Here is a 15,395-nt window from a genome sequence, read left to right on the forward strand (position 1 = left end):
GTATATACGATTTCAAGGTTTTCCGCGCAAAGCCTATTTCTAATGCATCTAACTCGTCTGCCAACGTATTGAATAGCTGACAGTGATTATATCATGTAACTTGACAATTCCCTCTGTCAGGTACGAAAAATGTACAAAATCAATGACTCCCCCTCAGTACATGTGTACAAAATTGATGAAACACTTATGAAACATATGTAAATACATAGTTGAGTGTTCGTGTATTTCAACACCTCCGTAAACGTGTGCAAATCTGGCAGCCAAATGGTGCGGAGATTTGAAACGTTGTTCATGTGGCTGCCGAATGGTACGAAGATATAAAACGTTGTTCATGTGGCTGCCGGATGGTACGAAGATATAAAACGTTGTTCATGTGGCTGCCGGATGGTACGAAGATATAAAACGTTGTTCATGTGGCTGCCGGATGGTACGAAGATATAAAACGTTGTTTATGTGGCTGCTGGATGGTACGAAGGTATAAAACGTTGTTCATGTGGCTGCCGGATGGTACGAAGATATAAAACGTTGTTCATGTGGCTGCCGGATGGTACGAAGATATAAAACGTTGTTCATGTGGCTGCCGGATGGTACGAAGATATAAAACGTTGTTCATGTGGCTGCCGGATGGTACGAAGATATAAAACGTTGTTCATGTGGCTGCCGGATGGTACGAAGATATAAAACGTTGTTCATGTGGCTGCCGGATGGTACGAAGATATAAAACGTTGTTCATGTGGCTGCCGGATGGTACGAAGATATAAAACGTAGTTCATGTGGCTGCCGGATGAACATTCATTTCCGGCGTAAGTAAATTTGAGAAATACTGTTCCTTCGTGTGGGGTTTTTGAACCATAGTATAGCTCAAAACCTATTTTTAATCCTATGTCATAGGATTGCAGTACCCTGAAGTACCTTCCAGAACTCTGTGGACACACATGTCTAAATATACACAATCATGACATATCGATGGGGATGGAAACACCATTCTTTATCCCAGATAGCATTCGGACGTTGGCCCTACGTTGGCAATGTTGTCAAAACCATTGCCAACGTTGGGCCAACGTCTGCATGCTATCTGGGATGTTTGATTTGTGCAAACATGCTTGCTTACTCACTTATTAAATCATCAAAATACTATATTTATGTCTGTTATGCCCATATGCAGAAGACTAAAAAGGCAGTATGTTCGTTTGGGTGGTTTTCCGTCAATGTTTTCCAAAGATGGATTACCCTGGTTACTAGGACTGATCACGATCTGTCCGGATTTATTCAACCGGAAGTGGGGAAATCCCTGCAAACGTGAGGATTCCCCCCGGCAGCCATTAACATGTTTGTTTGTTGTAGGTACGGAAGTCATATTAGAAACGCGTGACAGAAAACAGGTAATGACTATTTATTTCAGATGAGTATTTGGCAGCGTTCAGGTCTCCGAAACTTAAACATGCAGCATGTGTATTGTGGAAAATAATGTTTTACAACAACATGATTAGGGACACGCCTTTTTACTTAGTTTCCCTTCGTATGTCTTATTTGTTGATGTGTTTAGTCACTTGAAAGCTTGCAGACTTTTTCAATGTATATAAAGTGCATGAATCAGTTGAAAATTCAAAATAAAGAATACCTCTGCTGATGATTTTCAATATTTGTCACTTGATTGCCTAAATTCTTCCTGGACAAGCTGGGGCAAGTAAGAGTAACCCAATGATCCCAATCCCATTTCAGCCCGTCTTTGCAAGTTCGCTTTCTATTTTTTTTCTCAGTAGATTGTCTATTTTTGTTGATTGTAATTCAAGTAAACATGATCAATGCAGTTTAATTGTTTATTGACAGTTATTATAGGGTTGTAAAAAAATAATTATATCTAAATGTGGTCATATATTTCTTATAATGAGTTAATTACATCGAAAGGGTGTGGTGACATTTTGCCGAAAGAAACCACTGACGATGCAGAAGGTTTGGGCAGATTTGACATACACATAACTGTGTGAATTAAATCATATTGATGGGGCAACTTTGAAACCAAATAAGACATAGCCTACCTATAGAAGTCATGACTACTAACACATACAATTACAATATATTCATGTAGTTTGTTAAATTCTATTGTAACATACACAGGTGAAACAATACCCAGTGACATCAGGCTAGCAAAAGGTTTGCTGGGGTGAGTGCATGGGCACAAGCTTCTCTCAACATCTCCTAAGAGATCCACCACTGCATCACATCCAAAAGCAGCCTGTCCAAACACTTTCTACAGTAGGATAGCTTTTGCAATAAATCAGGGTGGCTATTCTCGGAACGTTCGTAACCCAATTCTTAACACATTGGCTTCGATGAAAGTTAAGAATTATTAACGGCTACTAACGTTTCGAGAATAAGGGCCCAGATGATTATTGATTTGAAAATTGTGTTATTGATAATATGGTACATTAACTTTGTGAAAGAACTTTTTTGAATTTTCTCACACAATATACAAAGTTTTGGACTTTATAAATGGTCTGCTTCCAAGTTATGTTCAGGATGCTGTTTTGTCAATGCTATAATAGTTAATGCAAATACGTGTCACCACTCACCAGTGATGTGAAATATATTCATTACTTTCAGACATTTTTGCATTTTTGCTCAAAATTACGTCTTCGATAATTGATCGATATTTTGTTATCAATTATCGATCTCTTTGATCTATATCAATAGCCAGCCCTGCCAGTAGCCTTCATAAGTGACCCTCACTGTACATTTCTGTAATCATGGTAATGCCTCAGTGATTCCAAGGTTAATCTGTATTCAGTAAAACAGTCGCGATATTGTTCAGTCAGTCAGCTGTCGGGCTAACATTACAATCAGTAAATGTATTGACTTCCATAAATGTAATGTCAGTCAACGTTTTCATGTACTGAAACTCCAAGTTTGACACAAGTGATCGGTAATTTTCATTTCTTCCAAGGTAATTAATGGTCAAGTAGCATATTGTCATTATCATGATTATTGTGTACACACATCAAGTGCTTGACCGACTTAAAGTCAAAATAAAACTTCAGTTTCCATTATAATTATAGGTTGATTTAAAATATTTGGTACTAATATTTTCCCTCATTAATCATATTAAAGTTACATGCTAGTTTTGATATTTCTCAATCTGTGATTGTCTAGTTATTTTACTGTCCTTCATCGACAGGTTTTTATGATTTAACTGTGTTCATCATGAATCTACCGGTATGACTTGTTTGAGCCACAATATGTCGGAAATATTGCCGATGTGACTAAAAATCTTAAGTTACTCACACACTCTTAATCATATTTTCATGTTGTTTTTTTGTAATATCAGATGGCTTTTCTATCTTGGAATCATATTTTGTACAGCAAGTAATAGTAATGACAGTACAGACTTGAGTGTTCAATGTCAGATGTATGTGATGACTTTTATGGGGCCACACAATCTCATTAGATTTTACAAAAAGTGGGTGCCCCCAGACTATCACCTTCACCTCAGATTTTGGAATACAGACAACATCTATAAACAGATGAACACTAGGGCTGCAACGAATACACTATGTGGCGAATATGATAAGTATCATGAATTTTGGGTAACGAATACGAATGATTATTAACGAATATATACTGTAGTTATGTGATTGATGCACTTTATGGAACGTCCATGTTGATAGTTTTGATTTGTCACAGCAATAACCAGTGATCTCATGAGACTCAAATTTGGTATGTAATAGTTATAGTCGACAGTACCATGTGCAGTCTTGGCAAACTAATATGACTTGCACTACTGCAATGCTAGTACATGTTCCATTCTTGCATATCTCACTTTGGAAAGGACATAAGGGTTCAAGTAAATTTAAAAAATCGTAAATATTCGTTAATATTCGGTTCTGGTGACCACGAATAACGAATTGAATTCATGAAGGGCTACGGTTCGATTCAGCGAATATTCGAGTGAATCGTTACAGCCTTAATGAATACAAGACGTTACAGCAACAGAAACACTCTGGACACTGGTTGATAGATCATCTTGGGAAGTGGATGGTTTGAGCCGATTCTGCAGCTGACACTTTCATTAACATGATTAATATATCTAACTAAACCTGTGGGTGTATACTGTAATAGTTTGTACAAGAGCTCACCATGTTCACTGTTGTCCAGCTTTTATAGTATGTATTGTTACAATGTTGTTCTTACAAGGCTCGGGGGCGGTGGGGTAGCCTAGTGGTTAAAGCATTGGCTCGTCACGCCGAAGACCCGGGTTCGAATCCCCACATGGGTACAATGTGTGAAGCCCATTTCTGGTGTCCCCCGCCGTGATGTTGCTGGAATATTGCTAAAAGCGGCGTAAAACCAAACTCAGTCAGTCTTACAAGGCTCGAATTACGCATTTATGACTTGCAGTTGCACTATTGCAACGTACATATAACCCTGTAAAGGCAACCTCACAGATACCAAATTGCACCCTGTGCATTTCAATATTTTGCTGTAAAAATAACACAGACTTCAGCCAAAAAAAACCCGGGTTTACAATAAATAATTGCTACTCCGAATCCAAAGTCTGGTAAAATTATATTCCACCTGGTTAGTTTAGCATGGTTAGTCTAACCTGGTTAGATTCTCCATATTGTAAACTCTGAACAATGATGGTGCAGGCCATGGTCTGGCTATTAGACCAAAAGTTGTAGGCATAGACGACTGATATGGCAATTCAGAATCTGATAAATATGATAAACATGGTAAAAGTATTGATAAAAAATTACATGCATTCATTGCTTTTTCAGGTACAGGACTTAGGACTTGAATAGTATCAAGGTCTCACTGAAGGTCACATCAAGGTCGTACTGAAGGTCACATCAAGGTCGTACTGAAGGTCACATCAAGGTCTCACTGAAGGTCACAGGCTGCTGTGAACATTCCAAGTTAGCCATGGCCTGCTGAGTACTGATGTTGAGGGGGGTGCGAGCAGTGAGGTACTATTTAGTTCACCTCTCCCATCAGGTCATGCAGAACATCAAAGATTTCAAGCTCCAGTTCACAATACAGTATGTGGGCTACATCCCCGAGATCATTCTCCTGGTGGCCCTCGGCCTGGGGCTGTACATGCAGTGGTCTCACACCAAGAACACCGCCATCGCCGTCATCTCGCTGTTTGGACTCTTTGTGTTCGGAATATCCTGTGCCCTGCGGTACTACTTCAGCATGCAAAGTGTCGGAAACGCCCTGTTCCACATCTGGACTGGATGCCTTGTTGGGATTATCGCCTTCTCTGAAAATGATTACGATGATGTGTTACATGAAGTTATGGAGATGCTGTTCCTTACCAGTATGGTGTCCATGTGGTTCTGGAATATTTTCGGGGAGGATCATGCATTTAGTGAAGTTGGACGCATGTATACTGACTCAGTCAGAAGGTCTTGAATCTCTGGGACTTGTCATTGCCACCTTTGCAATGGACACATCTAAGGGGCTTCCCATGTCCATGTTGATCGTTGCCTTCACCATGCACCTCATCGCATTACGAATGAAATCTTTTCTTGGACTCATCAGCTTCGTGAGTCTACTCTGTGTTGGAGTCTTTGTCTTCTTTCCTGGATTCCACATGTCCCCGAACAAATACGCGCTGATCTATTTCATCGGACGTCACTCATTCCAGCCAATCATTGACTTTTATTTCTCAGCATTGACCACAATTGAGCGATGGAAGCCATTTTTTTAACATGTCTAAGTTGCTTCGTTATTTGATTGTTCTGTTTGTGTTTGGCCTTGATCTGGTCCTTGCTTCCTTGATTGGGATTCAGAGCTTCAACCATAAGGAATGGTTTGTGGTAGTGCCAGTTTTTGCAGTATTTGCCTTCATATGGATTTTGTTTCATGTTATTTATTTCATATCTTGCTGGAAACTGATGGGCAAGATAACAGAATGTAACCTGACATATATAAGCCTAGCCGACGAACAACAAAGTTACAACAGAATAATGGCATCCAAGGGTATCCGCCATTTTGGTCTGATCTCGCACAGACTGATATGCCTTTCTTTAACTACAACGATTATTCTGACGGGTATTGGATGGGAGACACGGACTGGGTACAGTCTGAGCTTGGCTTGGATTGTATTGCCCATTGAAGCCATGTCCTTGAGTCTGTTCTCGGAACTCGGGGACTTCCTTGGAGGGACCTGCACAGGATTCGGCGTCATTGCACCAGTCACAAGCATCAGGTAGGAATTCATTTATTTTCAAGCCCATTCTTCGACATGTTTGAAAATCTTGTACTCCAGATTGTTCCCGAGGCTAGTGGAAACTATATTTCACTAATTGTCAAAATTTGTAATTAGTCCTGCTTGAACAAGACCAAACTGTTTTCTAGTCACAGTCCGGGTTCGATTCCCCACATGGGTACAATGCGTGAAACCCATTTCTGGTGTCCCCCGCCGTGATGTAACTGGAATATTGCTAAAAGCGGCGTAAAACCAAACTCACTCTAGTCACAGTTGTACATGATGTGTTCCTGACGGCCTCCCATCTTTTGTATGTGCAGTGGCATTAATTCACTCTGCCTTTGACACTTCTTGATTCAATCACCTTGACATTAATGACAAGCCTACTGAAGTGCAAGCTCAGCAAGGTTGATATAATGATAAAACATGACAGAGCATCCCATTTCATCCAAGTGTCATAGTTATTGTCAATCACAAATTTTCTATCAGCAGTTTGTTTCAGGCAACAAAACAGAAGCATTGAGCATGTTGAGGACAGGTTCAGAACAATAGCTCTTTGACAATTTGTCCAGTTACGATTCGCTTGCATATTCGTTTAATTAAACCATGTCCCTTCATGAATTCAGTTCATAATTTATGGTCACTAGAATCAAATGTTTTTGAATGTTATAAAAAGAGTGTTTTTCATTTGAAGCAAATCTGATATATCATGTATATATGTAAGTGTGATACGCAAAATGGAATTTATACAAGCCATACAATAGTGTAAGTTAGTGACATCTGGCTATGACTTTTATAAGCAGCACTGTAGTGATGTATTTTATTTTTGGCTTACAAAAATATCATTGAAATGTTTCAACCTGAGCAAAATATATATTAAATTTGCATGTTATTGTTAATTAACACAGAGCATTCATGAATAAATATTCGTATTCGTTACCCTATATTCGTGAAATAAATTGTATTCATCTTAAAGTGTATTGGAGGGTTTTTCCCCTCAGCACAATTTATATGATTCATTAGACTTATGTATGCCAACATATGCCTTTATTAATTTGGGGCGGTGGGGGTAGCCTAGTGGTTAGCTTGTCACGCTGAGACCAGGTTCGATTCCCCACATGGGTACAATGTGTGAAGCCCATTTCTGGTGTCCCATGCCGTGATGTTGCTGGAATATTGCTAAAACAGCGTAAAACCAAACCCACTCACTCGCTTTATTAATTTGTGTATTTGTTTGCTTATCAACAATATTATGTTTATCTGTATTCAAAGTGTTACCAAGATGACTCAATTAATCTGTTATTCATGAAATTCACATATTCATCATTGTTCATGGGGTGGTGGGCTAGCCTTGTCGTTAAAGTGTTTGATTGTCATGCGGAGGATCCAGGTTCATGTCTGGTGTCCCCTGCTGTGATATTGCTGGAACATTGCTAAAAACGGTGTTAATCCATACTCACTGACTCACACATTCATGTTTGTCAATATCAGACCAAATGGCCCTGCCAAGCTCCTCTCTTCGGCGTCCCTCCAAGACATGACAAATCGTGCCACCAACACACTCAACCACATCCACAAGTTGTTCGGCTTCCACATGGTTGACAACTACGGCTGTGACTACTCCACCAGCGGACTGAGCGACGACTACCTGAAGAGCAAGGTGAATGCCTTCTTTGAGCGGCGGACGGCAGATGGGCCACGCTTTGATACCTACCTGCTGTACTACAGTGGTGAGGTGTATGAGAACGGAGATCTAGCACTAGCAGGTGAGGCTTCAATGTCAGAAATGTTTACTTGAGTACATGTATTTTGGTTCTGTTATTTAAGTTTGACACCATGCTCCATAATAGAACTGCTGTGTGACAGTGGTCTTTAAATATTCATGTCTAGACCAGACAATCCAGTGAGTGCTCAGCAGTAGAACGAATGTGTGACAGTGGTCTCTAAATATTCATGTCGTGACCAGACAATCCAACGAGTAATACAGTTTTATGCAGAAAATATGTTACGAATCATGAAAGATTCAATGGTAGTTTATTACATTTAGTGTGTATAGGGCCTGTAAGTCTCGAAGGGCGCTTCTTCCAGTACTGAGCTGGTTCCGGCTCCCGTTGCATGCCAACTTGCGATATGTGCGACGTGACCCAGCTTACATTCGGTACCAGATTTCCGTTGACAAGCGTATATTCAAGAACCAGTTCTGGTTCCAAATTGCAAGACACGCCAAATATGACTTTACTAGACCAGACCAAGTGTACAACCATGCCTGTCACAGCTGTTGACAGTCGTAATAGTTGGGGATGGAGATTGGAAATTTGTTATTCCTGCAAGAATGATAAGTTTCTTACTGTCAACTGACAAGCATGACACAATTCGAAAAGGTATGAAGTCTCATGAACATGATGAAGTGCCTTGACTGACTACTTATGGGCCTTGTATCATGTTTACTAACTTTCTTTGCTGTAAATGCTGACATGACTGTTTCAGACAACAAGAACCTGAAGCCCGAGACCTTGCTGGAGTGGTGGTCAGCAAAGAATGATGGCAGTGGTTCTCGCCTCATCATCGTCCTGGACGCTGGCCACTACACCACCTGGACACGCAACGTACGTAACTGTGTCGACGAATTTGTCGCCATCCAAACCTGCAAGTACTCAAAACCCACTGACCTTGAGTCCAGCGGACCGAGAGGGGTGGGGAGTTTCACAGAGGACTGGGTCAACTACAATGTGGGCAAGGACGTTGACCCCAGCTGGACAGACAAGGCCAGACTGACCCATGCCATCTACGTCCTGTCCAAAAACTGGACCGACTTCACTTTCCATCTACCTACCTCGGAAGACTTTGCTCAATATTGGGACACCAATTTCCCCAAAATCACCAAGCCTTTGATCAAAGCTGTCAATCTTCCAAGCTTTGGTGCTATTTGTTGTATGTGTACGAGTATTTTACGTTGTTTGCGTCGTAAACAGATGAGATGGCTTCCTCCTAAAGAGATTGACACAGGCCATGGGTTTAAACTGGTCAGGACTTAAGTTATTATTTGTCTTAGGTACGTATCACGTATTGATGGTTGGCTAACTACTGGTGTAACTTTGTCTACATTTGTCATGAAAATGATGTACATTTTGGTTTGAGTCATGGCCTTTATGTTGTCTGGCTGTTTTAAGTTATTCTGTATAGTTTGTTTGTATTGAAGTGGCTGTAGTATTGTCTAGCCTCATGCATACTGATACATGTTTTATATATATGCACACACAGGTGCCACGCACATCACATGGTATTAGTTACTGGTTTTAAATCAAACAGCCAAATGTCGGGGGTTACTTCATGTTTGACAAGGTTTTCTAACTTGTGTTTCACAATTTTAACTTAGCCATATCATCATTATTCTAGTTTGTCCTATTTTGGGGTTAATGTTGATAATTTTATGAGATTTTATATATATTTTTACATACAATGTTGCATATGACTGATGCATATTCTGTACATGTGCAATGTTGCACACATGCATATTCTGCACCTGATGTGCAATGTTGCACATGACTGATGCCTATTCTGTACATGTGCAATGTTGCACATGACATGCCTATTCTGCACCTGATGTGCAATGCATTGTGACATGTGCTCATAATGTACGAAACTGCACATGACTGGTGCTATATACATATGGGTATACCAAATGAACAAAGGGAATATAGTTTCAATGTAAATTATAAGTCTTGCACAAATTTCTTCCCCAGTATCTTGAAAAAGGGACTTTCCATTGTAAAGCTATCTTGATCATGTTGACATGGTAATATTTGCACCATGAGAAACTAAGACATCCTTTCTGTCAGCATAATACAGGATGGTTGGGTAGGCCAGTGGTTAAGGCATTTGCTTGTCACGTCAAAGACCTGGGTTCGATTCCCCACATGGGCACAATGTGTGAAGCCCATTTCTGGTGTCCCCGCCATGACAAGGGTGGAAATAACTTTAAAATTGCTAGTGCACTCCGGTACAGTGGCACATGTAAAATCACTTGCCCTGATCATTTTTCCACTATCGCGGCCGTTTTCTTGTTGCTTTTTAAAATAAACAACATTATTAACATTGGAAAGTCAACTGGACACCGGTACAGTGTGATATACAAATTTGCTTGCCCGACAGAAAAAAACACTGGACTCGGACGTCGGGCAATGGGTTATTTCCACCCCTGCATGATTTTGCCGGAATGTTGCTAAAAGCGGCTCAGACAGTCTCTGTCATACCATGTAGAGGGTAATGGCTCTGAAAGAGTAACTGTTAAACAGTGTCAGATGGATGGATGGATCATGCGACAGTAGATTGAACACATGAGGTGACGTAATGTCTCTTTCAAGATTATTTACATATATAGCAATGTGAACTGAATAACTAGTACCAGAACAACAAGTTTGTTAGAATTGCCAATTTGCTCAAGCCTTTTCCCTTTAGAATAACAAGATTCTGCAAGAAATGGTGTTTGCTGTCAACGTTGTTATGCAGTGATAGAAATCCAAATTTGTCCCAATTCTGTTTTTATGGATTCAACTATAGTAGGGTGTATTTCATCATTCTGAGTCGATGCTGCTATTACAGTAGAATTAGATAAAGATTGACGCTATCTAAAGACGCTGGTCAAATGGAGTCCTCTTCCTTTATAAGTAATTTGTACGGTAAACAATGGTCGTCCATTGCCAGAAAAGTCTTGACAAGCCTCAGCCACTTGTCACAATGTCACATGTCACCAGTACCCTTACCTTCCTCAGGTCACACTGTTTATTACATTGACTATATGTGTTAATACATGCATAGTTACGATATATTTTCTTCCAATTTCCATTTCATACAATTGCAAAGTTGTGTATTATCATTGTATTGTGGTTTTAATGTATATTACTCAAGGCTCCAAATGAAAGTTCATGTGCCTTACACCACGATACCAAAAAATATTTGAATTTTTTTTATGTAAGGCTTAACCATGATAAAATGTTCAATGGTTATTTTAATGAATGTATATAATTGAAGGATGCAGAGATATGTAGGATGTCTCATTGTTTTTATATGGTAGATGTAACATATGTTATGTAAAATATTTTACTCAAAAGAAGTTTAAAACTCCTGATATTTTTATAGTTAATCTCACAATGCATGACGGATTAACTACGATATATAGTGGGTGTTCTTTAACTTCTTAAGGGGCACAGGGCGGTGGGGTAGCCTTGTGGTTAAAGTGTTCACTTGTCACACTGAAGACCTGGGTTCGATTCCCCACATGGGTACAATGTGTGAAGCCCATTTCTGGTGTCCCCCGCTGTGATATTGCTGGAATATTGCTAAAAGCGGTGTAAAACCATGAACACCTTTTATGGACAGTTCATTCTTCTAAGGAACCACAATTCTTGTCCAGATTTGATTATTTACAGACTTGGTCATGATGTTGGAAAATCGTTGAGTGTAGCATTAAACAACAAACAATTGACTGAAATGCTCTTAATCATATTATCTTGACCTAACACAGAAACAAACTTTGTCAAAAAACTCCAAACAGTGACAGTCAATATTAGAGAGTGACTTTTTAATATATTGCTTGAAAATCATATCTGTGTATATACCTTAGTGTTGAAGTTACAGATTTGATCGTGAACAAATGTGTTGTTGATATATTGAAGGATATGTTGGAACAATCCTTGTTGTATACTTTGGATATCCATATTTGTTTGTGATTATGCTACAAAAGGCTTTCATGTGTTAATGTTTGCCAAAATGTGCCATGTATTGATATGTTGGTGAACATTGGCACGGCTTATTAGTCACCATAGCAATGACTGTTTTACATCTTTCTTGGTTGAGATTTCCTTATGCAGTATTCATGGTGTTGAAGTTTGTGTTGGAGAAGCAAGGTTCCAGATTGTTCAGTTTTTGCCAGTAAATTATGTTATTTCCATATCTGAAAATTGATGCATGTCAGTATGAGAAATGTTTGGTCTTTGTAATACATTTGTCAGCATACGTAAAACATGTACGTTGAGTCGAGTGTCTATCTCGGTTATATTGCATACAATTTTAATTTTAATGTGTTTTGCTAGTATCGACTAGAGTGATATTCTAGAAGCAGTTGTGGGAGTCAGACAAGCAACACAGACATACAAAATACAGAAACGTGGATTCATGTCAGTATTATCCTCGGCAACCTTAGCTTATAAGAGGTGACCAATGGATCAGATGGACAGACTTTTTGATTTGATTGCTTGTCATGATAACAAGATGGCATTGATAAGTGCAGGGGGGTTATTCAAAATGCACATGTAGTGTACACAAGCAGTAGAGTAACGTCACACCATATATACCAATATGCACAAAAAGTGGGATACACTTAATAATAATAATAATAATAATAATAATGTGGGTATTTATATAGCGCTACATCCAGGTACTAATACCCGCTCATGGCGCTACAATACTATAGGAGAAATGAAAATAGTTAAAACTATTTACAGAGAGACAATTGAACATAGAAAGTCTAGTAATAGGCAAGACGAAAAAAGTGGGTTTTTAGAGACGATTTAAATGTGTCCAAAGATTCAGCATTCTTGATGTGAGTGGCATCACATTGGTGATAATGATATCTATGTCCAATATTCCAGTATGAGGTAAATGTTATATTTACTCAGTGTGATATTGGACTATGTTGAGTGACTGTAAGCTGTGGTTTGGCTGGGATTGGGGGTTGTTAGGACTTGGATTGAGGGGATATTAGGCCTTGGATTTGGGTCGGGGCTGTTGGTGTTTAATTAGGGTAGTGATTTGGGGGGGATATTCGAGCTAGGACTGGGGGTTTATTAGAGCTGGGATTGGGTAGATAATAGGACTGGGATTGGGTGGATAATATGACTGGATTTGGGGAATATTAGGACTGGGATTATTAGGACTTGGGTACCAGGTCAGGTGGTCCAGGCTCACCATGTGATTTCCCTGACCATGGGTAAGTCATTCATGATATATTTTGTGCAAGAACAAAACTCAGTGGTTAAACTACAGGTCACTGATGTTGGCATATCTCTGAAGCAGCCATTCCTTCTGCCTTTCACATACCTGGGTGAAGACGAGGCTTCAGTTAATTCCAGTATCCATATGTATCTAGTCAGATATTTTGTACCTCATGCTTGAGAGCTACACCAGGTACCTGGGTAGGGTAAGGCAATAGGAAGATGGGCAGCCAGGTTGGGGATTTGGACTCAGTGTTGACTTGTTTCATGCTTGCCATGTATGTTTCAGTTTTAATGAAGGAGTCATTAAACACACAACCAAACTTTAATTGGCCCCCACACCACCATTCAGATGGCACCGACCCACACACATCATACCTGTTGCTCATCGCTTTCATCCACTTGTATTCAGATATATCCCAGAAACCTGAAATCCATATTGCCCCCAAGCTTCCTGTTTGAGTGTGTTCTTATATAACACTAAACTATATCACTGCTGTATTGATATTTGTGAAGTGAGCTTCCTAATTCATCTATTTTCATACGTGCCATGTCCTTGTACATTTGATAACCTTTTCCACTTGAAGATGAATAAACAGGTATTTGAAGTGATAACCTGTGTTTGAACACTGGGGGATCCTAGGTTATATATACTGGACAAAAATAGTTAGGGATATATGTAAATTTTGAAATTATGAATAATGATCTATTTATTCATTGACACACTGATAAGATATAAATCATAAAAATACCAATATCCCTAACTTATTTTGTCCAGTATATATATACCCAGCAACCAATGGAGGTTGCTGTAAGAGACAACATTATGAATTGGATTGACTTCGTGAGTTGGATAACAGCGTCGTCCCACCCTAATGCGTTTGATCGTTGTTTGAGTGAATGGAGTATCTGGTCCAGACTCTATTCTTTGCCAACAGTGAATGGTTGGCCCAGACTCTATTCTTTGCGGACAGTGAATGGATTATCTGGCCCAGACTCTATTCTTTGCGGACAGTGAATGGAGTATCTGGCCCAGACTCTATTCTTTGCCAACAGTGAATGGATTATCTGGCCCAGACTCTATTCTTTGAGGACAGTGAATGGTTGGCCCAGACTCTATTCTTTGCGGACAGTGAATGGATTATCTGGTCCAGACTCTATTCTTTGCCAACAGTGAATGGTTGGCCCAGACTCTATTCTTTGCGGACAGTGAATGGAGTATCTGGCCCAGACTCTATTCTTTGCGGACAGTGAATGGATTATCTGGCCCAGACTCTATTCTTTGCGGACAGTGAATGGATTATCTGGCCCAGACTCTATTCTTTGCGGACAGTGAATGGAGTATCTGGCCCAGACTCTATTCTTTGGACAGTGAATGGATTACAGTGAATGGATTATTCTGGCTAAGACTCTATTATTTGCCCAGACTCTAACAGTGAATGGATTATCTGGCCCAGACTCTATTCTTTGCGAACAGTGAATGGATTATCTGGCCCAGACTCTATTCTTTGCCAACAGTGAATGGATTATCTGGCCCAGACTCTATTCTTTGCCAACAGTGAATGGATTATCTGGCCCAGACTCTATTCTTTGCTAACAGTGAATGGATTATCTGGCCCAGACTCTATTCTTTGCAGACAGTGAATGGATTATCTGGCCCAGACTCTATTCTTTGCCAACAGTGAATGGATTATCTGGCCCAGACTCTATTCTTTGCGGACAGTGAATGGATTATCTGGCCCAGACTCTATTCTTTGCGGACAGTGAATGGATTATCTGGCCCAGACTCTATTCTTTGCCAACATTGAATGGATTATCTGGCCCAGACTCTATTCCGCTGGATTATCTGGCCCAACAGTGAATGGATTATCTGGCCCAGGCCCCCGTTCCTCAAAGCGATCGTAGCGCTACTACAGTCGTAAGTCTATGTCAAAGTATGGGAGTTACTGTAGTGTTATAACTCTATTAGCGGTATTATTGTTTAGCGGTATGCAAAAACAACTAAGAGCAAGAGAGTTACCCCCCTAGAGGATGTAAAAAAATACGCTGGCTAATAAAAGCATGTGAATTCCAATGCATGGTTTGATTTATTGAAATCAAGTGCCCTGATAATCCATCGGTCATCAAAAACAGTACAGTTACGATCACCTTAGGGTTACGATCGCTTTGAGGAACGGGCCCCAGACTCTATT

At 39.8% G+C, this 15,395-nt stretch overlaps 1 protein-coding gene and 1 long non-coding RNA gene across 2 annotated transcripts; both read left to right on the plus strand.

The window, feature by feature from the left end:
• Positions 1 to 1,300: 1,300 nt before the first annotated feature.
• LOC124291916 (transmembrane protein 168-like) lies at positions 1,301 to 9,964 on the plus strand. Its single transcript, XM_046728987.1, is given in 6 exon segments — positions 1,301 to 1,382; positions 4,776 to 5,346; positions 5,348 to 5,698; positions 5,700 to 6,211; positions 7,703 to 7,977; positions 8,699 to 9,964. Coding segments are annotated over 5 exon segments (2,094 nt in total). The 5' UTR covers positions 1,301 to 1,382; positions 4,776 to 4,938; the 3' UTR covers positions 9,247 to 9,964.
• Positions 9,965 to 10,370: 406 nt separating this feature from the next.
• LOC124291915 lies at positions 10,371 to 13,818 on the plus strand. The gene is made up of 2 exons (XR_006902315.1): positions 10,371 to 13,313; positions 13,415 to 13,818. It is a non-coding gene; the product is annotated as an uncharacterized LOC124291915 (long non-coding RNA).
• The last annotated feature ends 1,577 nt before the right edge of the window (positions 13,819 to 15,395 follow it).

This window comes from Haliotis rubra, unplaced genomic scaffold, assembly GCF_003918875.1.
Source record: "Haliotis rubra isolate DU_JTF1 unplaced genomic scaffold, ASM391887v1 Scf501, whole genome shotgun sequence".
Taxonomy (NCBI): domain Eukaryota; kingdom Metazoa; phylum Mollusca; class Gastropoda; order Lepetellida; family Haliotidae; genus Haliotis; species Haliotis rubra.